At 40.1% G+C, this 27,479-nt stretch overlaps 1 protein-coding gene across 7 annotated transcripts in view; it reads left to right on the top strand.

The window, feature by feature from the left end:
- SCHIP1 (schwannomin interacting protein 1) overlaps positions 1-27,479 on the top strand; it is a 122,215-nt gene that overhangs the window by 37,769 nt on the left and 56,967 nt on the right. For 3 of the 7 annotated variants that reach the window (XM_075937804.2, XM_075937800.2, XM_075937803.2), the window contains exon 2: positions 25,872-25,977. The exons of 2 other annotated variants lie outside the window; for them this stretch is intronic. In XM_075937804.2, the coding sequence (XP_075793919.1) occupies positions 25,948-25,977 (30 nt within the window). In that variant the 5' untranslated portion in view covers positions 25,872-25,947. Of the gene's footprint in view, positions 1-25,744; positions 25,978-27,479 lie in introns of those variants that run through there. 2 more of the 7 variants (XM_006123446.5, XM_006123448.4) reach the window with 2 other exon arrangements.

Here is a 27,479-nt window from a genome sequence, read left to right as displayed (position 1 = left end):
CCATCCCATTAATGATGTATAAGACCTGTTTTTTAATCTATTTTTTCTGCTTTGGTTTTATATTAGAAATATCAGATATTGACTAATCTGTTTTTGTTACATGACTCTAGGGACAACTGGAAAAGTAATTCAGTTATGATATGAGATATTTAAATTTGAACAGTAAGCAAGGATAGGGTAGAAATCTTAGGCTTCCTTCCATTTCAAGTTAGAGCTGAAAATTCCCACACTTGTTATCTTGTCCTGCAGTAGAATCAGGGAAAATTAATCCTGATATTCCTGAAAAAAAATTCAATCCTTCATAAAGAAGCACAAAAAGAGCAACAAACACAATATTTTCCCTTTGTGGATCACTTCTGATGATATTGGAAAGTAAGCTATTACCACAAAACCACATAGTAATTTTTAGCTTAATATGAAGGATGAGGCAAGATTTATAATCTCAAGAATGCTGTAATTAATCATTGAGAAGACTATTAGCACAAAATGGAAATTTCTGTGTTACGTGTAATTAGGCTTAGCAATAGTAAGGCTATCCAGCCTTATTATCCACTTACATTGTGCTGCAAAAGATAATCATACCCACAGGCTCCTGTAAGATCACTGCCTCAACCCTTGGCATTCTACAGGCAGAGTTTTGTAATCAGGCTTTTCTCGTTTTCTGATTTTTACCAAAATCAAAAGAGTTCTGCCATTGATACCTGGACCATTTCCTGTAATTTTAGAGTTGATCAGATGTGGTTTTCTAAAAGCACTGCGCTAGAGAGAAATTCCATTGAGTTTAGTGTAGAACTAGGGATGTTAAACTTTGACTAATCAACTAATTGAGTAGTCAATGGATTTTCCATGGACTACTTGATTAGTCGATAAAGTGGGGGGTGGGTGCTTGTTATGCCTTTGAAATGTAGCAAGAGCCCTCTGGCAGCAGTGCAGCAGGGAACCGGGGCAAGTGAGGATTCAAGCAGTCCCCGCTCATGCCGGGTTCAACTGCTGTGCTTCAGCCTTTTAAGGCTGAGACGCAGCAATCAGCCCCTAGTGCAAGGTCCTGGTCCGGCGGGGCTCTTGCTATGTTTAAAAGGCAGAGGGCGTAGCTGGGATAGCAAGCACCCTACCATCCCACTTTTTAAAAGGCTGAGGTGCAGCAGTCAGACCCGGCACGAGTGGGGATTGCTTGAGTCCCTGCTTGCGCTGTTTCCTTCATGGTGCCTCCGCCCCTTCATGGCGATGGTGCTGGGGGAAACCAGCTTTTAAGCTGGCTCCCCCCAGCACCAACTTCTGCTCGCCCCTTCGGTGTCTCTGATGCAGAAGCAGCAAGCTGGGGTGCAGAGAGCAACTAGTCGAGTAGTGAGGCTTATCAGGTAGTCAACTAGTCTCTTGCATCCCTATTTAAAGCCTCACTTTAGCTGGCCAAAAAGGTGCTCTTTTGGATTGTTAAAATTCAGTTGAAGTACACTGGATAGTTGTGTGCTCAGTTGCTTATATAGGTTGAGCTTATGAGCGAACCTGCAGGAGTATTACAGGACACTACCACCAAAATGTAATGTTACTGTTAAACCATCTTCTCTTGCTTTAGTATTTCAAGCCAACTTCCTCTTGACAATGCCCATTTGGTGCTGCACAGAGAGGAGCCTGAGCAGTAGTATGACATTAGAGGTAACAAAGCCAAGTATCACTCCCTCCCTCCAGTAACCCTAACCCTGCTGCCTGCTTTGGTCTTCTGTTCCCTGGAAAGTGCCAGTTTGGTGCTGGAGGTAGAACTGATGGAACTACATATCAGTGCCTAATGTGGAGTAGTCCCATTAATCCAGTTCTGAAACCATGCACCCCCTTTTCCCCCGTTCTGCTCTTCCTCCCTCTCTCCCCCCAGCATCTCTCATTACCTCAGTTTTGATTTGCAATTTTATTTGCTGCCTTTATTCAACAGATAGGATTGAAGTATGCAAATGGAAGTGACTATCCAAGTAACCTCTGTCATTCTGCCTGGAAACACAGAGCAACACTATGTGGAATCAGGCTTTTCTGGTTTTCTCATTGTCTCTAGAGTCGATTGGGCTCTCCCATTGATGCCTGGAATGTTCCCTGAAATTATGGATTTGATTGGAGGTGGTCTGTACTGAGGCAGGATCAAGTAAACCTAGAACATCCCTGGCAGGTCTCTGTAACCTGTTTTTAAAAGCCATCAGTGATGATGGGGATTCTTCAGCCTCATTTGGAAGTTAATTGCAGAACTTAACTATCCTTGTGATGAGAAATTTTTCCTTAATAACTAACCTAAATCTCTCTTGCTGCATATTAATCCATTACTTCTTGTCCTACCTTCAGTGGCCATGGAGAATAATTGATCACAGTCCTCTTTATAATGACCCTTAATGTATATGAAGATTGTCAGTCCTCCCGCACATCCTTCATCATCATCTTTTCTCAAGACTAGATCTGCTCAGTTTGTAATAATTTCAGAGGTCATATTTTCTAAATCCTTTATCATTTGTGTTACTCTCCTGTGGATGAGTCCCAGTTTGTCCAGATCCTTCATACAGTATTGTAGCCAGAATTAGAGACAATACTCCACCTGAGACCTCACCAATGCTGAGTAAGACAGTTACCTTCTTTGTTTCACATACAACATTCCTGTTAATGTATCCTAGAATATTAGCCTTTTTTGCAACTGTATCATGTTTGTTACCTCATGGCTAATTTGTATTCCACTATAACCCCCACTTCCTTTTTCAGCAATACCACCATATATTCAATTATTTCCCATTTTGAAGTTGTGCATTTGATATTTTATTTCCAAAGTGAAATCATTTGCATTTGTTTTTATTGAATTTCATCTTATACTTAGACCAGTTTTCTAATTTTTTAGTCATTTTAAATTCGAATCTTGTCCTCCAAAATCCTTCAGCCTCTTCCAGCTTGATGTCAGCTACTAATTTTATAAGCTTACTCCATTATCTATAAATATTCATGAAAATGTTGACTAGTCAACCCTAGGACTGATTCCTGCAGGACCGTTACCTAATACATCATCCTCCCTGCCCTCGTGTTATACAGTGAACCATTGATAACTAATCTTTGAGTATGGTCTTTCAACCATGTATGGTCTCACTTTGATTTAATCTAGACCACATTTCCCTTGTTGGCTTATCAGAATGGCATTTGGGACTTTGTCAAAAACCTTACTAAAAATTAGGATATGTCACCTTTACAGGCTTACCCCTTATCCACTAAGACAGCAATCCCAACAAAAAGGGAAATTAGGGTGTTTTGACTTGATTTATTCTTCAAAAACTAGGAATGTAATAGTGTAGTTGATTAATCAATAAGCAAAAGCTTATAGGTTAATGCTATAGCCAACCACACATTTCCCTCCCTACCCCTTGCCAGTAAATTTTTTAGCAGGCTGGCCATCAGCCTGGCTCAGTTCTGGCTCGCAACAGGTCTGGGACCTACACCTGCTGTATCTCAGCATTTAAAATGTAGTGGCCAGGTGAGCAGGCAGCCCAGCTCCGTTGTAGCTTGCGCTAGGGCACCATGAGGGGAGCTGGTTTTTAAACTGGCTCCCCTCATGGACCAGCTCCCACCTGGCACCCTGCGCTGCTGCCTCTGATAGAGGCAGCAGCACAGAGTGGCAGGGGGCTATACCGGGCCTGCTGCTGTGGACTATAGAGTAATTGACTAACTGATAAGAATTCATGTGGTTACTCGACTATCCAATTAACTGATATTTCACATCCCTATCACAAACCCACATTGGCTATTCCTTATATTATCTATAAGCCTTACAAATTGATTATTTAATGCTTTGTTCTAGTATCTTTCCAGTTAACACAGGCTGACTGGTCTGTAATTTCCTAGATCCTCTTTGTTCCCCGTTTTTAAAAATTGGCACTATGTTTGTCCTTCTCCAGTCCTCTGAGGCATCACCTGTCCTCCATGAGCTCTTGACGATAATAGCTAAGAGTTCCAAGATTGCTTCAGCTAGTGGCTTATATCCCTAGGATGAATTTCATCCGGCCATGCTGACTTGCATGCATCTAATTTATCTAAATATTCTTTAGCCTGTTCTTTCCCTATTTTGTATTGCATTCCTTCCACCTGTTGTTGTTAATACTAATTGTGTTGAGTATATGGCTACCATTATCCTTTTTAGTGAAGACAGATCCAAAAAATAAATTCTTCAGTCTTCTTGATGTCATCAGTGTTAGCTCTCCTTCCCTACTAAGTAGTGGACTTGCACTTTAGGAGAAGCAGAAAGATTAAATAAAGTATTGAAAAAAGTTCTTATTGCCTTTTATGTCCTGTGCTAAGTGTAACTCATTTTTTCCTGTAGCCTCTCTGATTTTAACACTACCTATCCCATATATCTTAGGTTCTGTCCAGGTCAAACTAAGGATGTTAAAGACTAGTAGACTATCCAATAAGCATTTGCTTATTGGATAGTAATGTCGACTAGTCAATCGTGCCTCCCCCCCGTCCCCCCCCCCGCTGCCTCTATAGCAATCCATTGGTCACTGGTAACACTAACAATAGACTGTTCCTCTAGCAGAATATGAAATCTGGACCAGACACTTCCAAGGAAACCTAGATAAAATGTCTTCCAAACCAACAAAATCCTCAGCAATTAACGAAGACAAAATGAGTATTTGTGTATGAGAGCCCAATTCCTGTATAAATTCTTCTTTCTGATCTACCCTCTGCCCTCAGTCTTAAGAAATAGCTGGCACTAGTGAAAGCAAGGCTCACTTTGCAAGTTATACACCTGTGCATAACATGCCAATCAGTGCTCATTCATAACTTAAACAGCTGCTGGGAAAGGATTTATATCCACCAGTTGTTTAAAAGTCAAAAAAAGCCTTTGGATTCTGTTGTAGTGAATTGCTCACTGAGGCTATGCCTACCCTGCATGCTTATTTCAAAATAACTTACGTTATTAACAGAGTGTGCATCGACACAGCAAGCCCATTACTTCAAAATAATGGGATTCTGACTTCTGTAACCCTCATTTCACAAGGAGTCAGGGAAGTCGAAGAAAGTGTGTTCTTCCTTCAACTTCCTGCCAAAAGCTGAGATAAGATACTTTGACTTCAGGTATGCATTTAACTTAGCTGAAATTGCATATCTTAACTTGTCTTTAGCCCACAGTGTAGACGTATCCTGAGGGATAAAGCATACTTAGTTCTGGCTATAATTTTACCTTGCTATAAATGATAAAGATTTATAAAGATCCAAAGTTTCATTGGATTGTCATTCCTAGCAATAGTCATCTGTAGCCAGTTATAGGCAGTGGCTAGGATTGTTGGTGTAGAAACATGTAATTCAGCAGGGATTCTCCATTAGCCTCTTGTGCATTTAGAGATCTGGACAGAACTCAACCAGGAAATTTCTTTCATTGGCTTAGCCAAATTGTGTTTCTGGTGCCAGGAAAACAAACCCTTTAGGGCTGGTACTTCCTCTTTGTTTATTTTTTGCACAGTACCATGGAGCATTTATGTATAGATGGTACTGTTATACAGATATTATAATCATCGAGTTCTAGCTGCTAAAAAGTGTGATCTTGTCAACAGAAAAGGAAGACACTTTCCAGTCTATTATATTAAGAGGAAAAAAGTCTTATCTGACAAGTGAGAACGGAGAAAATTTCGACTTAAGACATGAGATACTGTCTCTTGCTTTTCCATGGTGCTGTTTGTCACAATATGAATAGCCAGGGAGCGTTCTCTGTCCTTCCATGACTAATAATGCTCACTTGAGATCCACCCTAGAGTTTCCTGTTTTTTAGATCTGTACATTGTATTGCACTCCTTTCAAAAAATATATCCTCACATCATGATTTCAAATAGTTTTATTAACATGATGTTCACATCAGGAATTGTTTCTCAAGCTCTAAGAACACGGCTTGTTGATTTCAGAAATGATTAGTGAAACATTATTCAATTGTTATCTTTTGGTATGAATAATATTGCTGTTATAGCTATTTGTCAGTTTCCAAATGTGGGATTTAAACAAATATAAGCATAATATGATCTGCTGGCTGATTTGTGTGGGACCTGATTATGCTATGCTTTCTGCCAGTCTCATTAAAGAAATGAGTGCATCCTTAGGAAGCTGAACAAATGTTGGTATTATGACTTTACTAAATTTAAGCACAACAATTTTTATTGCTGTTTGTTAATTGACAGTTGGGTTTGAGAAGTTAGAATGTTATTTTTACATTCATTTTTTGATAAAACCAAGACTGAAAATGTAGACTAAACATAGTTAAGGCTCAGACTGATGCACTTAATTCTAAAGCCTTTATTGTGCATGTTAGATTCCCCAGCAATGTGGGTGGCTAAGATTTTAACCGCTGAATCTCCCAATTGGAAAAATGTTGGTTTTGGAGGATTATGCTCTTAGATTATGCAAGCAATTGGGTATAGGATCTGAAATATGAAAACTCCTGAGGGAGTTCTAGAAATTTAATCTTCCATTTACTCTTCTGACTCTGAATCGGGTTAAGCTCTGCTTTACTGCATTACAAAGTAGTGTATTTTGCATGGAATTTACACTATATTTCCTATTATGTGTTTAGTGTGGGTGTGTGTTAATGTTGGAATCTAGTTATATAGTTTTAAAACGAGAGCTTTACATTCATGGTGGTGATAAAGTTTATATTAACATAATCTGAAAGTGTCCATCCTAGCATCTGTTCTATTAAAGTCTTCTAACATAAAAGAATATACAATATATAAAATAAATTATCTACCTTCAACCCACTTCCTCCTCACAAGTCTGAGGGTGAATAAAAGAGAATTGATGTGTTGCTGATATCACCATATTTCTCACTCACTCTCACTTAGAATTAATTTTGGCTCTTTTGCTCCAGAAACACAAGCTACTTAAACTGAAAGTTGTCTTAATCCTCTCTGAGAGTCAAAATCCATTGTTCATGCACACATAGTGCATTCTAGTGGGTATATTGTGGCCTAAAGGTGGTGGCTGTATGGTTTGGCAGGGATATTTTAATAGAAGAGGGTCATTAATATAGTTTCCCATCATTCCTGAAGTGTCTAGAGAGTTTTCAGTAATATACATGTTGATTGCATCTGGTGTGGTATAGAAAGTAACAACTTGACAGTTACCTAAATTTCACTCTCAAATACATGTGGTTTAAAGCTATCTCAAGTAGATACAGGAAGCATCAAAAAACAAATAGGTTAGAGGCATGTAAATATAGGTTGCATACAAAAAATAGAGCTGCCAAATCTTTGTTTAGGAGATCATTTACACTTAAACAGCCTTAATTTTTTCATGCATAAAATGCCTATGGCTAACCTTTACAGTGAATTCCCCAAACTGGTGAGAGATTTTGTAACTGTGTTCAAAGAATTTTCTATACATTCTCTAAAAAATAGAATTAGAATCACATTGCAACTTGACTGAGTTGTAAATATACCCCAAGAAATGCAAGCCAGGGCCCACATCTAGCCAATCCACTTCAGTGTTTTATTGGTGTGTATTCAGTGCCATTGTGGAGTAAGATTTAAAGGGAGCTGGAGAGTTTATCAGGCTCAAAGAAGGATGAGAACCAGATAGGGAGGAGCTGTGTGGCTAATACAGTTTAAGAACTTCAGGTCAGAAAGAAACAGGAAGCCTATAAGGTGAAGAGATTTTGGGATCTTCTTTCAAAAAAGGAAACTCTGGTAAAAGACCTGTGACCAGTCTTAATAAAAGGGCAGGAACTGGATTTCCAGGGAGAAAATCCTGTGAGGTTTTGTTTATTGCAAAAGGCAGGGAAAAACTGTATAGCCTTGAAAGTAGCTAGGACAAATAGTCTTGAGACAACAGGCCATGGTACAAATCAATCCAGTAAGAGCAAGTAGTCTGGGTGGTAGACCTTAACACAAGGGTAGGCAATTGGTTTTTTTACTGAGGGCCACTTCAGAAATTTTTGAAGTGGCTCTGGGCCATTGTCTGAAGGGGTGGAGCCTCAGGCAGAAGGGCCAGGGCCAGGACACTTCCCTGCTTTGCCACCCACAGACCTTGATTGGTCTGGCAGTGGGGGAGCGAGTGAAGTCTTTGCTCCCCCCCCTCCCAGAGATTCCCTCTAAGTATCCATGCCCCTGGTGGTGGGAGAAGACTTTGTATGCTTCCCCTTCTGTCCCCAGGCCAATCAGGGTTTGGGGGAAGTGGGGGACTGTGTAAAGTCTCCTCCCACCCTACCAGGAGTGCATGGCACTTCTAAGCACCACATGCTCCTGGTGGGGCTGGGGCAAGGCAGAGGAAACTTTGTGCACTCTCCCCTGCCCCCAAGCCTTGATTGGCCTGGGGGTAGGGGAGTGGCAGGGCCTCTGCAGTCTGGATCAACTTGCTTGGTGGGACCGATTTCACCTTTGGAGGCCCTTTTGCCCACCCCTGCCTTAGCAACATGCAATGGGATTTCTGGACTGGAGCCCAAAGTAGAGAGAGGGCATCAGTTCCCATTCTGTGCAGTGAGGAAGATAGAACCCCCAACACATAGGGTGAAGTTTATTTAAAAACTTGAGACAAGAGGTATAAAGAACACAGCACCAGAGTTGAAGACTTGGTGGAAGTACACTGGATCATTGTCTTTTAGGGACTCTCTTACTCTGGATGGGGTAGAAATGAATGTGACCCAGCTAGAAAGCCAAGTCAAGTGTAGAAGCATACCATTCATTGCAGGGCTGGAACAGCTGTTAACAGAAAGTACTAGAAGGAGATACTGTTATGCCAAGCCTGACCACAAGGGGGCGCACCATTTGCTTAGTCACCTGCACAGCATGCTGGACCTTAGGCATATTAGTCCTTTTGACGTAAATGAAAGAACTCGTGTGGGGTTTTTTTTAACTCCAATTTTAATGTGTTTCTGTAGAATAAGATGTAAAAGTATTTTTACTTCAGAATAAAAATGACTAACATGAAGATAACTTTGAAAATCACTGTTTAAAAGTATTTTATAAAATCTGTATTTCAAATTAGGATGAGTTAATGAGCAAATAATTTATTGAAGTTCTGTCAAAACTATTTACTTTACTTCAGCTTCCTAAGTCTCGTATGTTTGTCCCTGTGTCAAAGGGACCTCTAAAATTGCATTACATATTATATAGCTTTCTTGATCCTGAGGATGATACTTACATGCTGGCTTCACACTGTGAATCTACCAGTGTGAGCTCATTTGATATAATTAAAATTAAAGTTTGAAATTAAAATAATGAATTAAGTTAATAAATTCATAATAATGTTTTGTTTTATGGGATACTGGCTTTTTATTCCTTTTATTCATGCCCTCTCTGGAATTGTGGCGTTAACAAACTATGATTCCTTCATCTGTTGTCCAGACTCTAAATACTCAGTTTCTCTGAAGTGTCTAAATCGTAAAGCTGGTCATCTCAGCTGGAAGCACTTGTAACCTGTCATTGAAGTACAACGAACGAATAGTGTGTACAGTATGAACTCTCCACTCTAGTTCCTCTAAGTTAAGATTAAGGGACATAGGGCAACATGGGGATGCTTGCACTGCCCTGCTCTTACTTAGTAAGCTTTGGGGTGTATACAGGCACATAATCTCTTATCTATAGATTTGGGGATGGGGTAGGGAGGTTAGACTCAAAACTTTGAGAAATCCAATTTTTTGGTCAGAGAATTCCACCCATACCATATCTCTCTCCCTCTTCAATGCAATCTTTTGTCCTCTTCTTTCCTTGATTTGTTTCTTTTCTTTGCACCACCACATACCAATCTCTAATTCTTCTTCTGCCACTCCTCTTACATAGATAATTCATTTTACTGTTCTTTTCTCTCCAAACATTTCAGGAGTGGAGAAAAGAAGCAAATCTAAAGCTCCCACCTGTCAGTCCTTCAAGCCTACTTTCTGTCTTTCGTAGCTAGTTTCCTGCTAGCAGCTGAGAAGGGACAGAGTTGAAGGCCCTCATTTAGTATGGATATTATACTCTCAATCTAATCCCCAGCCCCAAATTCTCCAGACTCTGACTGCGCTACATTTGGAAGCCAGTTCTCTGAGGCATTTGACATACAGAATCCCAGAGGCCATGAGAAACTGCTAGGGGATAAAGTGTGGAAAATATTTTTTCGCAGGCATCATGGACTGAATCTTAAACCCTTTTTGTCTTGAACATTCAACATTTTCCATTGCCAGTATAGTTTTTTGTAGATGAAAATATTCAGTAAAGATTATCTGGGAGAAATTCATAGTAATGCTTAGTAAATTTAGACCCTTACCCAAAGCAAATGGAGATGAGAGAAGGGGATTTGGTCAAATCAAAGAGTCCTGGGTTTGCTACTATGTTGGGTCCGTTAAGTGTATGTGATCGTAAGAATGAAAATGTTATTTGGAAAATATAATCAGACATAAGACAAGCCACCTTAAAATATTTCAGAGAATCCAGTACAATGCTTTGTTTAGGAAAAAATTATCTGTCTATTGACATTTTAACATATTTTCTTAAGAGCACAAAATGAGGACTGTAGTAGTCCTGTGATCCTAGTTCCTTAGCTGGAAAGAACACTGTTACTGCCAACAAATAGCAAGATGTTGCCATGTCAAGTATAGCAACCCACTCCTCTGTCTGTTCTCCCTTCCCTGCTTACTCTATTCTTGTGAGCAAGTAGCATCTACTGGATCTGGGGATGCTACTGCACCCTCTTGCTTGAAGTGGATTCCATTATTTTTGGGTTTACAGTTTGATTCAATGGCTCTCAGCACCCCTACTATAAAATTGTTTCAGTGCCCCTGGCATGTAGAGTATGGAACTGAGAAGATTCCTTTTCTAGGGCGTGTCTTCACTATGTGGTAGATCGACGCTACAGCGATTGAGCCACTGGTAGTCAATTTATCGCATCTACTTGAATACAATAAATCAACCACTGAGTGTTCCCCTGTTGACTTAGGTGCTCCACCAGTACTAAAACTGTACCTGGAGTCAAGAGGAGAGTAGCCTCCGCCAACATTACTACATGGAAAATGCTTTTTAGCTGAAATTGCATAGGTTAGATCAACAGGGGTGAGGAGGGATAGAGTAGACAAGGCCATAGTTAGAATTTCAGAGAAAGAATCTTTACAAATTTAGTACTATATCTCTTTCCAAGAATGAACCTATGAGGAAAAGCAGAGTCTCAATCAACTAAATTTAACTATCACTGGTGGTAATGTATCCAGTTTCCTTCTTGGTTGCTGGTGGGACACCTGCCATAATAGTTTGCTTTTTAGTGTAAGTGCAGCTCAAGTTTTAGAAAAGGAAAGTCTGGAAATGCTTTAATACATGCAGCATATTTTTAAGGGGGTGTTTATCTGATTACTTCTATTTAACCCTCTTAGTTTGCATTCACATTTGCTAAATGTGAGATGCCATTTATTTCATTTTGCAGCTTTGAGACCTCCATTTTACCTGTCATCTCTTTCTAGCAGTTGCATAAGTCATTGATAAGTACTGTCCCATGTTGTTGTTCAAGTACATTATAGTACAAATGCAGCAATTCAGCTATTTCTTTGAGAGAAGATAATGTTAAATGATTTACACTAGTTTACAAGACCATCAAAGCTTTGAGTAATTCACTGTCTAAAGTTACTACACATCTCCAGTATCACGAAAGGGCTCTGGCAGTCTTTCCTGGTTGCTTCCCCATTGCCAGAATCTTTCATTGCTGTATGTAACTAAGCATCACACTGGGTGCATGCCTTAATTTCACTGCAGTGTAGACCAGGGGTAGGCAAATACTGTCCTGTGGGCCAGATCTGGTCTGCCAGGGTTAGCTCCTGGTAGGCCCCCACCTCTATATTTACCTGCACAGCTTCAGGTACTGGCAATTGCAGCTTCCATCAGCTGCAAATTGCCTTTCCTGGCTAATGGGAGCTGTAGGAAGTAGAGTCCAGGTTTGCACCACTTCCTTCTGCTCCCGTGGCCTGGGAATGATGATCTGTGGCCAATGGGAGCTGCGATTACCAGTACCTGAGGTTGTGCAAGTAAATATAGGGATGGCAGCCCACCAGGGACTAATGCCAGCCAACCACCACCATGTTACTGCCCATCTCTGTACAGAGGATTAGGGAAAGCTAATGAGGTTAAATATTTTTAGTTTGGTTTGTAGAGCAGTATTTCTAGGGCTAGAGGTGGGTTTAAAGTTTCAGAGGGGCAACCATATTTGTCTGTTATAGCAAAAACAAGTAGTAAATGTGCTATATATATTGTGCCACCTGAAAGACTAAAAGCTTTTGTGGGTTGGAACTCACTTTCAGATGCATCTGGCAAAAAATAGGCTTGTTTTCTGTTTGTATCACCTTGCACAAATGTGTGTGTGGGCGCATATGTGTGTTCATCCAGCATAAATGCAGAGTTGTAAATGAACCTTTGGACAGTTTTTTCCCCAGGCAATGCTTTTCTACACATCCAGATGTGGATTTAGAATAACTTTTTTAAAAGAACTTTTCTGCTACGAAACTTAATTGGAATTATTGTATGAGATGGAAAAATTACTGCTTTCATTGCATGACTAATTTACTGTTTGTGGTGTCAGAATGCCATAATACTGTCTCTCTTTTATTTAGCTTAGGCAACTATGTGGCCTTCATAACCATAGTGTGAGTGCCTCACAATCTTTGATGTTTTCATCTTGTACAGTCTTTATATCAAAAGTCATAGGACTTCTTAACTTTCTCTGCAGAGCTCCTCAAGAAGGACTTGGAGGGAAAAGGAAGCTGTACAATGTGTGTTGTTTGATCCTGAGGGGGAAATATATTACTTCAATAAATATTTTCCACTGCTTTCTACAGTTACTCCCAAAGTTTAATGTGTCAAAACGACTTTCCTGTTTATGAATGATCAGTCCATCTGCTTGGAACAGACTTTCACATCTGACACTTTGGTCTTATAGCTTCTTTTACTTGGATGTGGCTCTTTCTACAAAGAAAAACACTATAAATATGGAGTAGTCCTGTGGCACTTTAGGCCATGTCTACACAGCAAGCCATTATTTCGAAATAATGGCAAGCTGGAGGACTTGTTACTCTGACTCCTGTAACTCTCATTTCACAAGGAGTAAGGAAAGTCAAAGGAAGAGTGCTCTTCCTTCAACTGTGTAAACAGCACCAAAAGCTGAATTAAGCTATTTTGACTTCAGCTACGGAATTGTTGTAGCTCAAGTTGCATAGCTCAATTTGACTTTTGCCCTGCTGTGTAGATGTGCACTTTAAAGATGAACAAATATATATAATAGCATCATGAGGTTTCATGGGCAAATCCCACTGCCCTATGATACTATATCTATGGGCCTAGCTAATATGAAGTACTTCTGAAAACTAAATCTGAGCCTATCAGTGAACCATAAACGCTGTTTAGTTTTAATTTACACTTGATGCCTTTTTGTATTAGTTCTCCAGGGAGAAGATGTTGGAGGAGATTTTATTGCCTATCAGAGGCAGCAGTGCAGGGGTGGGTGGGTGAGGCAAGTGGATCCTCATGGGCACTGGGTCCTGCTACCCCCTTGCTGCCTCTGATACAGAGGCACCAAGGGGGGGATGCATGTATTCGACAAGCTTAACCAATAAGCCTAGGCTAATCATGTATTCATCTACATGCTGACATCCTAATTAAGAGTAATTTTAATGTTTCATTGTAACGCATTTTGAGATACTACCCGTAAATGTACTGTAATATGAAACTGTGAAACAGTTGTACTGTTCCCCATGTTTATCGAGAACATGGAAATCAAATAGATGTTAAGATGTACGGAGTTTTTTTTTTATAAGGGAACATATTGAAAATGTCACAAGTAATTTTATGAGGGAGAACTGCACAAGTGTATTGTCACAAAGAAAGCAGTAGCAACATATAAAGTATATTATTCTGTGTTGGGGTGGTCCATTCACAGCTAGGATATCACTTCCTTCTTGAGATTTTTGGGAATAGCTCATGAGGTCAATGCTCCTTCCCATATACATGGAAGCCATCTACTGCACCTCCCTCTGGCTCTGCAGCCCTCTCTCCACAGCCTGCTTCTGCCTCTCTGCCTCCAGCCAGATTGCCAAATTGGTTCCTGTTCAGAGGTATCAGAGTCTTTCCTCATCAGTAGTCCTAGTCAGTCTTCCCGCACTGCCTAGTAATACCTCTCCCTTCAGGGGCTGGCAGGAGAATCCAAACCTGTCCTCTACTCTGGATTCTGCCTCATAACCTTCTAGCCAGCTGTCAAGGTCTGTTCCCTTTTGGCTTACGGAAGAGCTGTCAGGTCTCTCTGCTACTTTCTTGACTGTCTCCCCCCAGCTCCCGAACATACCTCCTTTCTTCTAGGGGTGATCACAGACTTTCGCATTAAGCTCCCTCTGCTTCTAATTTTCTATCCAACTTTTGCTTCTCAGCTAGACTCTCTCACTCAACCACAGGATTAGTCAGTCCAACTAATTCACCTCTGTTGTAACCAGTGTTCCCTCTAAGATGTGCAGGGGCACATCTTCACAGGTGATTAATCAGCCCTCCCAGTTAACTGGAGCCCTGAGCCTCTGACTGGCTGGGGCTGATTAATCACCTGTGAAGCTGTGCTACCCCACAGCTAGAGGGAACACTGGTTGTAGCCTGTTGATTAATTATCCTCCTTCTCAGTTTGTATTAACTCTTTCTGTGCAAGTGTGGGGTAAACACTTCTTTGTTCCTTTTTAAGGATGAAAGTTTTCCTGATCAAGAATCAGCATCTATTTTATACACACATTTTCTTGTTTTTTTAATGCTAAGCTTTTAATCCCAGATAGGCTTCCTAGTATGCTATATTTCTAAGAAGCAAAGAAATAAGTGCAAAATAAATAACATACTCTGAAAGGATTTATTTAACATTCCATAGGTAAGTGCTTCTAGGGGCATGTCTATATTACAGTTTTAAGTCAATCTATGTTAAGTTGATTTACAGCCACCTTAGTAATTACTGCAGTGGCTGACATCCACACTACCCACCTTTTGTTGGTGATATGTGTCCTTCCAGGATCTCTCTCTCTATCTGAAAAGAAGCAGTGGGGATGAGGGGTAGGGTTGGCATATACCTGTTTACACAATTAACCAATAAGCTTGTGGTCATCCATTAATCGTAATGATTTTATACACACCCACACCCTGCTGTCTCTGTATCAGAGGTAGCAAGGGAGGGGTTAGTTGGGAGCCAATTAGGGTTGCCAGATACTTTCACAAAAAATCCCGAACATGGCAGGAAAAAAATTGATTGAGCAAAAAAAAAAAAAGAAAAGAGGAGCCAAATTTGTTGAGCAAAAAAAAGTCTGGTATTGTCTGTTGTTGTTTTTTTACCAGACATGGGCCAGAAATAACGGACTGTTCACACGAAAACCAAACACCTGGCAACTCTAGAGCCAATGTCTGTGTGGAGGTGGCACTATGGGGGAAGGGGGAGGCGAGAGCTGGTACATGCGGGGAGTTGGCTTAAAAGCCCTCTGATAGGGAGTCAACAGTGCAGGGGAAGGGGGGCAGGCAGGAGCTGGTACATAAGATGCTGGATTTCAAGCCATTTAGCTGCCTTCCCTCCCCCGCACCATACTCCTCTCCTAGAGGTGGTGTAGTAAGGTTGACATAAGGTTACTTTTATTGGTCTAACTCTGTAGAGGAGAGCAAGCCTAGGTTAAAATGGACTTTGCAGTATTATCTCTTCCTGTGTGAATAGATGGATACGTTCTTTATCCACATGATCACATACAGTTTCCAGAATTCAGTATACCACACATTTTCTATATCTTTATATCTACCTTTGTTCGATATTGTGTGTATGGAATGGGAGTTGTTGTTTGCTTGTTTGTTTTGGGTGGGGCTTTTTGATGGTGGTTTGAAATCTTGTCCACCTTTGCTATACTTTCACTATTTTAACTGCCTGGCATAGCTTTATTCAGGTCCAGAAAAAAACTCTTTTGAAACTTTCTTTGGATGAGAGGATTGACAAGGTTAGGAGGAGGGAGAAGGGAGTACAGCTGCCTACTTCATCTTTAATATGATGAAAAAGGGCAAGAAGGGAGGGTGCGGTGGTAAAATAACTGGTTTCCCATCTGCCCTAGCAATCTCACTGTTGCTACCACAGGGTGGAGTTGCACTGATGGGAGAGTATCTTAACCTAGTATGTATGGTACACAGACCTCCCAAAGCAAACCAATGAAACAGTTTTTATCCTACCATGTTTTCTAGGGTGGTATTTTTATTTAGGCTTATGGTTTATAAAGCAGTTTAAGAATCTTTATTGGAATTGTAGAAGTGCAAAGAATTTTTTTTAAGCCTCTAAAGGATTAGTTTGTTGCAGAGAATAGTGATATATTCAAAATTATGGAAAACATCTCTGCAGCATCCTATTTAAATAGGAAATTAATCTCAAGAATTATATATGAAAGTGATCTGAGGAAAGACTCCAGTTTTTCATACAGACACGTTGTCAAACCAGATTGCTAGCATTGCTCATTTTCAAAAAATATTCTTTCTATTTTTGCCAGGTGCAATAGCCCTGAAAAATGTGTAGCTTAACTTAAAATACAGCTAAATATGTAACTCCAACTAAATAATGAGCAAATTACCATTATACAGTAAACTTCCGATAATCCTGCACCTTTAGGACTCAGGGGGTGTTGGATTATCAGATATGCTGGACTATCGGAAGGGAGGGCTATGAGGGGTCTGGGGTGGAGTGGGGGTTGGATGCGCCCCTTGGCACTGCAGGACCAACCCGGCAGCACCCCAGCTGCTCTGCCCCAGGCATCCCCAAGTCAGCTGCAGCTGAAACTGACCAGCCACTGACTCTGGGAAGTCCTGGGCAGAGCTGCTCTGCCCTGAGTCAGCCGCTGGTCAGTTTCAGCATCAGCTGAATGGGGGAAGCCGGGGACAGAGCAGCGGCTGAATGGGGGAAGCCGGGGACAGAGCAGCTCCAATTGTCCGGCTGCCCGGAGCACTTCCGGGTTCCAGATGGTGCCGGACCATCAGGAGTGCCAGACCATTGGATGCCAGACCACTGGAGTTTTACTGTGTTTCAGTAATTATGTCTGTATTTTATAGTTCATTGAAAATACATTCTGCCTCATGCAAGTATTAAATATTGTACCTCTAGTGCTGATGGAAAAAAATTAACCATTGGTGAAGAAAAAAGGAGTATGAGTACTTATGAATAGGTATGCATAGCAGGAATATAGTGTCATTTTGTTTGAATTACAGCCATATAACTTTCTCCTAGAAGTGAACACTCGGTTTTATTAATTACCAGTTACATGTAAATAACTTTTAAAAAAAACTCCTAACAGATTTTACCTTGCTCATTACATGAATCGGGCATATGTTAATTATGAAGTTCCAGAAAACTAAATTAAAACTGACTCCAGCATTGTCCACTGTAACTACTGTTAGCCAGAAGGCCCACCTTTCTCCCAGCTGTCCCAGGTAAACAGAACAGGTAATATAAGACATCATAATGTTGAATGGCAGTTTATTGTGAGGGTGATTGTGGGTGGGAAAGTGTGTTGCTCCCATTATATTTAGGGCAAAAACACCTAGGATCAGCTCTGGCCAATAATTAAGGGAACAGATTACTAGTAAATGTTCACATATCACTTAAACCAGCACCTGGGTTTTGCATTTATCTTTTTAAATCCCAGAAATACAGAATGAAATTCACTTCATTTAAAATCTGGAGCAGATTCTGCCTGAGGTTGGAGGGGAGGTCACTCCAGCTGGAGCAGATTCTGCCTGAGGTTGGAGGGGAGGTCACTCCAGCGTGGCTGCGGCAAGTGACTGGAGCGCCTCCCACGGCACTTCTACTTTATTTAGTCAGTTAACTAGTTAAATACCATGTTGCGGATATGGTTAATCAAGTAAACAGGATTTTAAATCCTTTGAACCAATCATCTACCATAATGTAAACCTTAAAAACAGACCAGACTTCTGACAATTTAGCACAAATCTTGGCTAATTTTGGATAGCGAAGAGTAAGCAAAACTAAAATACTATTTGTTGAGCAGTTTAGTCCATTACACAGGCATTGATTCAGGAGGGCTTTTTTGAGTTTAACTGATGGCTTGCTGCACCTGATACTTTTCTTTAAAAGAATATTCTTTAACATACAGCAATTCAAGAAATAGTTCCATTATCAGTGGCACCACGCATGCGCTGCATACCCGGGGTGGGGGCCATGTATGCGCCGGGCGCCCGGGGCGCAGAACACAAGAATGGCTCGGGCCAGCCCTGATCACTAGGTGGGCACACATAAATGCTCTGGCAGGCACCATGGCACCCACGGGCACCACGTTGGGGACCACTGCATTACATGAATAAAAGAATATAGAGATGTGCGCAGGACTAAAAGCTAACAGTAAATAAAATTTATTTTCTGAATCAGGGGACACACCAAATGGTAATGCCTGGGTGCTGCTCTTCCTTCTGTAATTAGACAGATAACATTATTTTAAGATTCAGACATTTTGATGTTTTTTGTCATGTTCATTCTTCTTAGCCCTTCCCCCCATCCCCTGATACAACCCTCCTGGTCACTCACCTCAGTAGCAAATGTGTAACTGATACCTAGATCCAGGGCAGCCCTCTTATATTTAACCACTAATCCCCTCAAACTGATGCCTAGAGCCCTGCAAATCCACGGGTATCTGTGGCTCATTTTTGTGGATGTGGATGCAGATTCAAATTTTGTATCTGTCCAGGGCTCTACTGATTTCCTCTTGCCTTTATCCATAAAATTCACCGAACAGTTCAGTAAGTCAGTTTGTTTTATTCTAGTGAACCCAGACTGTTCACAGTAGGCTTAGCATGTGGCACTAGTTCATCAATTCCCATTCTTCTGTCACAAAGATCAACCATAAATCCCAAGATTTTTCCCCCTTCTCTTAAGCCTTGTATTCAGAAAGGGAACAGTTGAACTGATTGTGACTTCTTTAAACTGCGACACGCTTTCCTCCATTCTCCAAATCTGATTTGTAGGTGGACTTTCAGTGAAAGTATCTTATAGTGATGCAAATCTTGGGAGGTGGTCACTTTAAGAAACTCTCTCTTTAACAATCCATGCAATCTTGTGGAGGGGGCTGCCTAAGGGATGGTCCCCTAGCTCACTGAGAGCAAGTCTACATTAGGAAATTATTTCAAAATAACAACTCCCAAAATAACTATTTCAAAATAGCATGTCCACACAACAGGAAAGCTTCAAAATTAGTCCGAGGCAAGCTCCCTTAGGGTACGTCTACACTACATGCCTCTGTCGGCAGAGGCATGTAGATTTGTTTATTCAGCAAAGGTAAATGAAGCCGTGATTTAAATGATCGTGGCTTCATTTACATTTACATGGCTGCCGCGCTGAGCCGACAAACAGCCGATCAGCTGTTTGTCGGCTCGCCGCTAGTCTGGACGTTCCCCCTGTCGACATCAAAGCCCTTTGTCGGCAGCCCCGGTAAACCTCATTCCACGAGGAATAACGGGGCTGCCGACAAAGGGCTTTGATGTCGACAGGGGGAACGTCCAGACTAGCGGCGAGCCGACAAACAGCTGATCGGCTGTTTGTCGGCTCAGCGCGGCAGCCATGTAAATGTAAATGAAGCCGCGATCATTTAAATCGCGGCTTCATTTACCTTTGCCTACAACCCTAATCTACATGCCTCTGCCGACAGAGGCATGTAGTGTAGAGACAGCCTTAGTGTTGACTTGCTACTTCAAATTAAAGCCCTAGGAAGCACTGTGGAGTAATTACTTTGAATAACTCTGTGGAGTAGTTATTTTGAAATAGCAGCAGTGGAGCATCTTCACTCCAGCTATAATTCCCAAAATAATTATTTTAAAATAAGCGTCATTCATCATGGAAAGCAGGAGTTATTTCAAAATAAGCAGCTCCTTATTTCAAAACCACTACTGTAGACCAGGGCTGAGAGTCCCAGGTTTTTACTTTTGATTCTGCTTGGTGAGAACTACAGGACAGTGGCAGGTTCCCAACCTGATAACTAGGTTTTTGGAAAGAGGATTATTTCTCTTTGGAGATTTATGTTTATCCCATGAAGCTTGTGTTCATTTTGTAAACCAAAATTCTGTTTCTATCTTTTTTTTATTATAAAATTGGAACTTACTGCTACTCAGTAGAGATCTGTTCATTCAATAATACAGGACTCAGCAGGACCAGGGTTCTATTACTGGCTCTGCCACTGGCCTGTTGGATGATCTTGGATAAGTCATATCACCTCCCTGCTGATTTTCCCATGTGTAGAATAGGATTAATGACACTAACCACCTTTGTAAAGTGCTGTGATCTACTGTCGCATATAAGAGCTAGATGTTACTCTTTATGATGCCGTCTTTTTTTGGGACCCAGTAGTGCCGTATACTGTTCCTGCTTTTCTTTATAAAATATTGCTTTTTCATATCTGCCAGAAGACATTCTTCATTGGTTTCTGCCTCACCTCAGTCCGTCTGACACTGTAAGTAGGTAGCACCATCAAGACTTATAACAGACCATTGTATTTATTTAAATTGTAGAAAACCATTTTGTAAGTCAGGAAACATTTTCCCTTTTTTTTTTTTTTCATTTGGGAAAATTTCTCTAAAACCACCATGGTTTAAAGTTGGATTAAATATTCCATTATTTAAAAATTGTCGGAAGAGAGGGAGAAGTCAGTGCTTGCTTTGCCTGGCTAAGATCAGGTCTGCACTTGGGAATAGGCATGTTAAGAAGTGAGTATTTTACTAATTGTGTAATCGATAGAATTTTCATCGACCACATGATTACTCGATAAGGGAAGGCACTTAGTCCTGGCTCACGTGGGGTCTGGGAGCTACCCCTGCTGCGGCTCTGCAGTTTAAATGTAGTTGAAGCCAAACTGCACAGCTGAAGCATGGATAGCTCCCGGATCTGGCACAAGCTGGGACTGAGCTGGGCTGCCAGAACAGCCTCTGCCCATGGCCAGCTCAGGCCACCGTGGACAGGAGCTGTTGCCAGAGCAACCTCTGCCTACAGCAAGCCTGGGCCTGCCATGGGCAGAGGCTGCTTCACAGCAGTCTCTCCTTACCCCTCTCCCCATACTGATAGAGGCAGCAGCGCAGGCCAGGGAGTGAGAGCAGGCAGCACCACAGAGACAATGCTGGTGGTAGCCAGCTTTTAAAGGCCAGCTCCCCCCAGCATTGTCTCCTCCTTACCCCTCTCCTTGCTGCCTGTGTATTAGAGGCTGCAAGGGAGATAGGGTTGCCAGCTGTTCGGTTTTGAATCGGACAGTCCAGTATTTGAGTTTTCTGTTCGGGAAACAAATTGAGAAAATATAAATGTCCGGTATTTACTAAATAAGATGTAATGTAGATTGTGATGTAATGTCAAGTGTGTCCAGTATTTTTATTGAAACCATCTGGCAACCCTAAAGTGGGAGGGAAATGCGAGTAGTCGAATAGTTGAGCCTGGCTTACCAGTTAATTGACTACTTGCTTGCATCCCTCCTAGGGAATCACTTTGAATTACAAATAAGCTACTCCAGCGATGTTAATTGCATAGCTGGAGTCCACGTACCTTGATCTGAACTTTGGTGTCATCCCGAGAGAGAGGCACCCATTGACTTCCCGTACTCCTTGCAAGGAATAGGAGTACCGGTGCCGACAGGGGCACTCTCTGAGTTCGATTTAGCGGGTCCTTACTAGACCTGCTAAATCTAATGCTAGAAGATTGACCTCTGGAGTACGGGTAAATATAGATGTGGTATCTCTCTATCCAGGCAGCATCTTTCTCCTGGGCAGAGAGATGCATCTCTTCTCAGCAAGGAATATTTAGACTAGCAGCATACTTATACTTGCATGTTTTCTCTAAACATTGTAACATTGATGCTTTTGTACTGTCAAAAGCTGTTTTCAGACCAAGAGTTTCTTAGGACTGTTAAATTTAGTTTATTTTCAAGACCACTCCTTCCTTGGTGGACTGTCATTATGTAGGTGCCAAAATAGGAATGTTTATCTGTTCCTTTCTTTAGCAAGGAAAATCATTTTGTAGTGACCCATTTGGGAGGCAGCCAAATAACTTTCATTCCTTTGAAGCACCTACTGCTTTCTTTATTACCTATCTATCCAACTTGCCCTTTGGACGGATAATCATAAACTGATGAAGAAAGAGCAGGTGCAGATGTTTCCCTGGCTCATAGCCCAGCACACTAATCTCTAGACACTTTGAAGAAGTGGAAGGATTCTGTACAGCAAACCAAAAGTTAAATGTAATTACCTATCCCATGCACAAACACCTATAGAAGGAATAAACTGTTAAACAGGATGATTTTGTATACTTCGCACCTCATTGCACCAAAGCTTGTCCAACAAGATTCATTCTATCCTTGTCAGATATCTGCTTTGTGTGAAATGGCACTGAGTCACTTCAACTATAAATAAGCCAGCAATGTGTGAAGAGTGGGATAATTTAATGAGTCTTTCTTATGACACACATGATAAATGTCATCAGGAGATTATGTAACATGGGAAGCTGCTTTCAGCATTAGCAAGGGGTTTGGTTTTTTGGTTATGGGGTTTTTGTTTTCGTCTACCTGGGGGCAAACATTTTGCTCTCTATAAAGGAAGCTTCTGGAAAAAAAAAGTCTTGCTGAGAGATTCCTTTTCATGTCTTCAGAATGGAAAATTAAAGTGTAATTGTTTTATATCATTTATATCATTCTTTTTTATATAATAAAGTTTATGATCTAGCCAAAAAGAAAACTTTAGCTGATGTTAGCCCCTCAGAAGTAGCTGAGATTTCAGAGCACTCAAGTCACAGCCACTATTCCTGATATTAAGAGGGCTCACCCCATCCCTTACCCCCATCTGTGGTGTGTCTAGTTAAAAGATCCATCTTTTTATCCTCTGCCCAGATCTGGAGTTTGGAAATTGCTCTGTTATGATTACCCCACATATGTGGCAATTAGTGGCTTGACTAATTTATGTTCAGATTTCCTAAGCATGAATAGTAAATTCCCACATTGACTGATAAGTGCTCTTCCGCCTGAGTGAAAAACAGCCACCTGGAGAAGCCAGTGTCTGGCTATCATTATCAGTTTTCTGCCTTCTATTTTGGAGTTCAGCCAAAAAGAGGAATAAAGCGTTCAGGGATTGAAGGGTAGCCTTCTTCTTTCTCCATACTTCCTAACAGTCAAACTTTCTTGCCTTTCCTCCTTTCTTCACCACTCCCTCCACCATGAGTATTATAATGGGGACTACATTATAGCCTTTCTACTGAGGTGCTGGATAAAGAAGAAAAAATAGTATTATGGGATTTTTTTCCTTCCTCTCTTTGCCCTCCCACTTGTGTGAGAGCTCTGGTGAATCTCATCTGCCCACATTTTCCCTTGCTTTTTTAAGCGAGAATGAAAAGCTGAGAAAAGTGGGGGTGGAGAGATCATCATGCAAGGCCATTTTTTGACAAAGAAATCCTGAGCCAGAGATGAATTTTTGGCACTTGAATCAGGTGCTCTGAAGAAAACTCAAGATTCCTGTTTTCTCATAGCTATTTAAATTTGTGGGCTGAGCCTCCACAGGCCTAAGAAACAGTGCCAATATAAAATAGAAACACTGATAGTTTTTCAGTAATGAAACTGGCATCTCAAATTTATAGAAATACTAAATTTAGGAAGAAGCATATATTTACATTTTATTGCAAGAGATAGTTTTGTGCACTTTTATTCCATACAGGCAATTGTGCAAAAAGTGAATATTACTCCATACATTTTAACCTTTTTACCATGTTTTATCAATAGCCTAGTTCATAACACATCAAGCATCAGTCTCCTATAGTAGAGTGGTGTATTTCTCCACTAGCAGTGCAGCATAAGAAACACCCCATCACTGATATAATCATTATGTAAACTAGCAAATGATTGAAACATTATAGCTATGCTAGTAAAGGGGCAATCCCAGGGGATGACATTTTGCAGGACTTGCTACATCTAATATTCCTATGCAAAGACTGGCTGTTAATACTAAGCACTAGATGGTGCATGATAGGCACTGGTCAGTTTGGGATTGGTGCAGTTGCATCATCCCACATAGAACTCTGGAAGGGATTTGTCTCAGATTGCACAATTCCTCCTGGAGTTCTCCAGCATTTGGGGGGAAAGCATGACAACTGTGATGTACCATAGGAAGGTTGATATTCTTTTGATAACTATATGTCTCCATGACCTTTTCTGTATGGCAAGTATCCTGTTGGGTACTAGGAAGGAGCATTTCTTGCATACAAAAGCAAAAGAATGCTCTGATGTCCTACTAGAACTAGACACAATCTGACCCAAGCGTTTTATAGGTTACCACTTGGCTGTTAATGTACCAAGACTCCTAACATATTTTCACTGTTTTAAATTGAAGGTGAGAAGCCCAGCAGTGAAAGTGACTCTGAAGTCTTGCGTTTTTCTATGAGCTGCATGCTAAAACTCCCAGGCCAAAGTCATTAAACCTGAGACAATTTAAAATAGAACTTATTTCTTCTTTCACTCGTCTTCTATAAGTGTTTTTAGTTAATGGAATACAAAGTTTGTATTTAGTTGCTTTTATACGTCAAGAATCACAGCCTAACCTGTACTGCCATTAGCGAAACCAGCGTATAATCTCAAAATATAATTCTGAATGTGCAGAATATTTTACAAAAAATTAAGGTTTTTTAGTTATTATTGAACAATTATCATTGCCATTTTGGAATATTTATTCAGCCTCTAAGAATTTTCAGGCCTAATTATCTCTCAGCTGAGGATTGGATGACAGGGTATTACAAACGTTATTTTAAAAAAAGCTCTGATCTAAAATACCACGTCATAGTTATCCCTGAAAATGCCGTTCAGGCCAGCTGTGGCTGTGTATAAACTTAAATCTGCATATTTGCCTGATCTTTAAATTTTGCTGATGAAAAGATATTTAGTTGTAAAACAGCCTATTTTTTGGGTTGGGGCTGTTGCAAAATACATAAATGCTTATTTCATTTTAAACAAACTGTGTGACAGTGTTCCCTAAATTGGATAATATCCATGTCCAAAGCTCCAGCTCAAAATGGACATTACATTGCAGAAAGTAAAAACTTTTAAAAATGTCATTGTATCCTATAATTATAATTTGTATCCTATACAGTTACAAAATATCCTCAAGAAAATACTTTGTTTCTCAGATACATTGTAAAAGGAAATAGCTGGAATACATTTCCACCTCTTATTTCATTATTCAGCATCTTAAACCTGCTTTGGGAAGATGAAATAGATAGCTCATTTCTTTTTTTGGATGGAATGTACACCTGTCTTTGGGTTTATTTAGCTATAAATGTCCTTGTCCAAAGAAAGAAACATCTGATGATTTAAATAGATTCATGTTTTTAAATTACAAAGGCAAATGTTTATATTTCTGTAATATAACATTATGACTAGCTGTTTTTAAGCATCATTAAAACTTCTAAGCAGTAATAAAATTTATTTGCAAGCGATCTTCCACATGCACTAATTGAAGAATGGCTATAGGAGGTAGAATGATGCCGAAGGTCAGAAATGTTCAATTGAAATATTGATATTTTTTTTTGCTTTTGCTTTTTTCCCTTTAATGAGGACTGGAATGTTTCCACATCAGTAAACTGCCTTCAGAAAGCACCAGAAGGTCACACCAGCCTCAGTCTGATCCTTTTCTTTGTGTCTATAATATAATTGGCCGATTGTGTTAGTGATGAGTGAACCCCCTCCCCCATCACAGTCTCAGCTACATGTTGTTAAACCTCATTGCTAGTTCCCCGAGGAGAACAGCACTGCTACGCTCCTCACTAGCAAAGGCAGTGCCATTGCGCAGGTTGAAACAGCAGAAACAGCATCCATTTTAATCTGCAGGAAGCCTCTCGCCTTACAAGGGCGTTCTTTTCTCCTTCAGATGCTGTAAATTTTAACTGTGCAGCTTCTGTAAACATTCCTGGCTTTGGTGTCTGCTCTCTGTATGATGCACTGAGATGGTACACCAGGAAAACTGTTCGTATCAGGTAAGAATTAAAGCTCTGTTACAATGATAGGCATCCTTTGAGAAGAGAAAGGCCTGCCTTTTTCTGTGCAGCAGGTTGGCTCTCCTTGGATTCTACAGTATTGTTAGTACTATGGTTAGTTGCAAATCTGATAAGCAATGTAGAAAATAATTTAGTTAGGCTGTAAAATGTGAATTGTATAGGTATAATCTGTCCTGATTTGAATGGATAGATGAATATCTTTACATTACGAATTGTTTAAGATATGGGAAACACTTTTGGGGAGTAAATTATAGAACTAATAATAGGTGCATAAAATAGTAAACAAATATTTTAAAATGTTACTTTAAATGTGTCAATGCCTAAGTTTCTGTGTAAACTACAGCAAGTTTACTAATATAGTATAAATCTTTACATGAACTAAGTGTAAAAGGAAAAGGTAACCAATTTATTGACCCTGAATTTCCATGCATTGCTGCTTTACATTCAGTAATACATATTTATCTGAGTCTTTATGTACAAGCTGCATTTTACATTGTATAATGTATCAACAATTACTCTTCTACACGTACAAGTATAAATGAGAGTATCTGATTAAAATTACTTGTACAAAGTGGCTGTTTTAGCATCTTTGTAGTTATTATGTTTGAAAAGAGATTAGCTTTTCATATATTGGAGTTCTGTATTCACTCAATAATTGCCTGTTTATCATGGTAGATGCATTAAAATATAGTGGGCAATTTCATAACTTTCCTAACAATAGAGGGACAGTATTATCACATATTATATTTCAGATTCTACTCCTAGGGTTTGGTCCTGTTTGAAGATTTACTTTTAAACACATGTTCCCATATATAAAATAGGATGAAACGAAATAAACAAAAGTACAAATATATATATATAATTACACAGTTAAATATTGTCTGAAGATTTTAAATCCAAATAGCAGTTTAAAATAATTACTCCAGTCTATCCTCTTGTAAAAATTTATTTAAATCTTTCTGAAGCATTTAGCCTGTCATATCTTAGTAATTTTATACATAGCATCATTGTTGTGTCTCTGAGAATGTTTTCCCAGCATAGTTCTGAGAACGAAAGGGTTAAAGGTCACCTATTGTTTCATCTCAAATGGAAGTTGGTCTTCTGGGAACCAGAATGTACATTAGATTCAGTCAAGATAGACTGCTGCTACTAGCCTGGGTAGCATCCTACAGCATTTAGTTTTGTGTGATCATCATATCGCTATATTTTAAATAATTTTAAGCAGATTCTTCATTATAAAGAGTTCTTTCAAAAGAAAAAGAATTAACTAATAGTGTGTGACTCTTTATTTTAGAAAAAAATCATAGGAAAATGATCTTTATGATTTGTTTAAATACCTCTGTTTGGGTGCAGGAGCAGTGCCATATAATATAACCTATTAACCTGGAGGCCAAGTTTTAATCCTTCTGTGATCAGCAATCCAGGGTTTAGAATCAAACTACAAGCCATAAATGATTGGATTTCACCATGCTGGAGAGGAA

The sequence above is a fragment of the Pelodiscus sinensis genome, chromosome 10 (genome assembly GCF_052426305.1).
Source record: "Pelodiscus sinensis isolate ZL-2025 chromosome 10, ASM5242630v1, whole genome shotgun sequence".
Lineage (NCBI taxonomy): Eukaryota > Metazoa > Chordata > Testudines > Trionychidae > Pelodiscus > Pelodiscus sinensis.
Note: the sequence above shows the minus strand (reverse complement) of the source record. Positions and strands in the feature narration are given on the sequence as shown.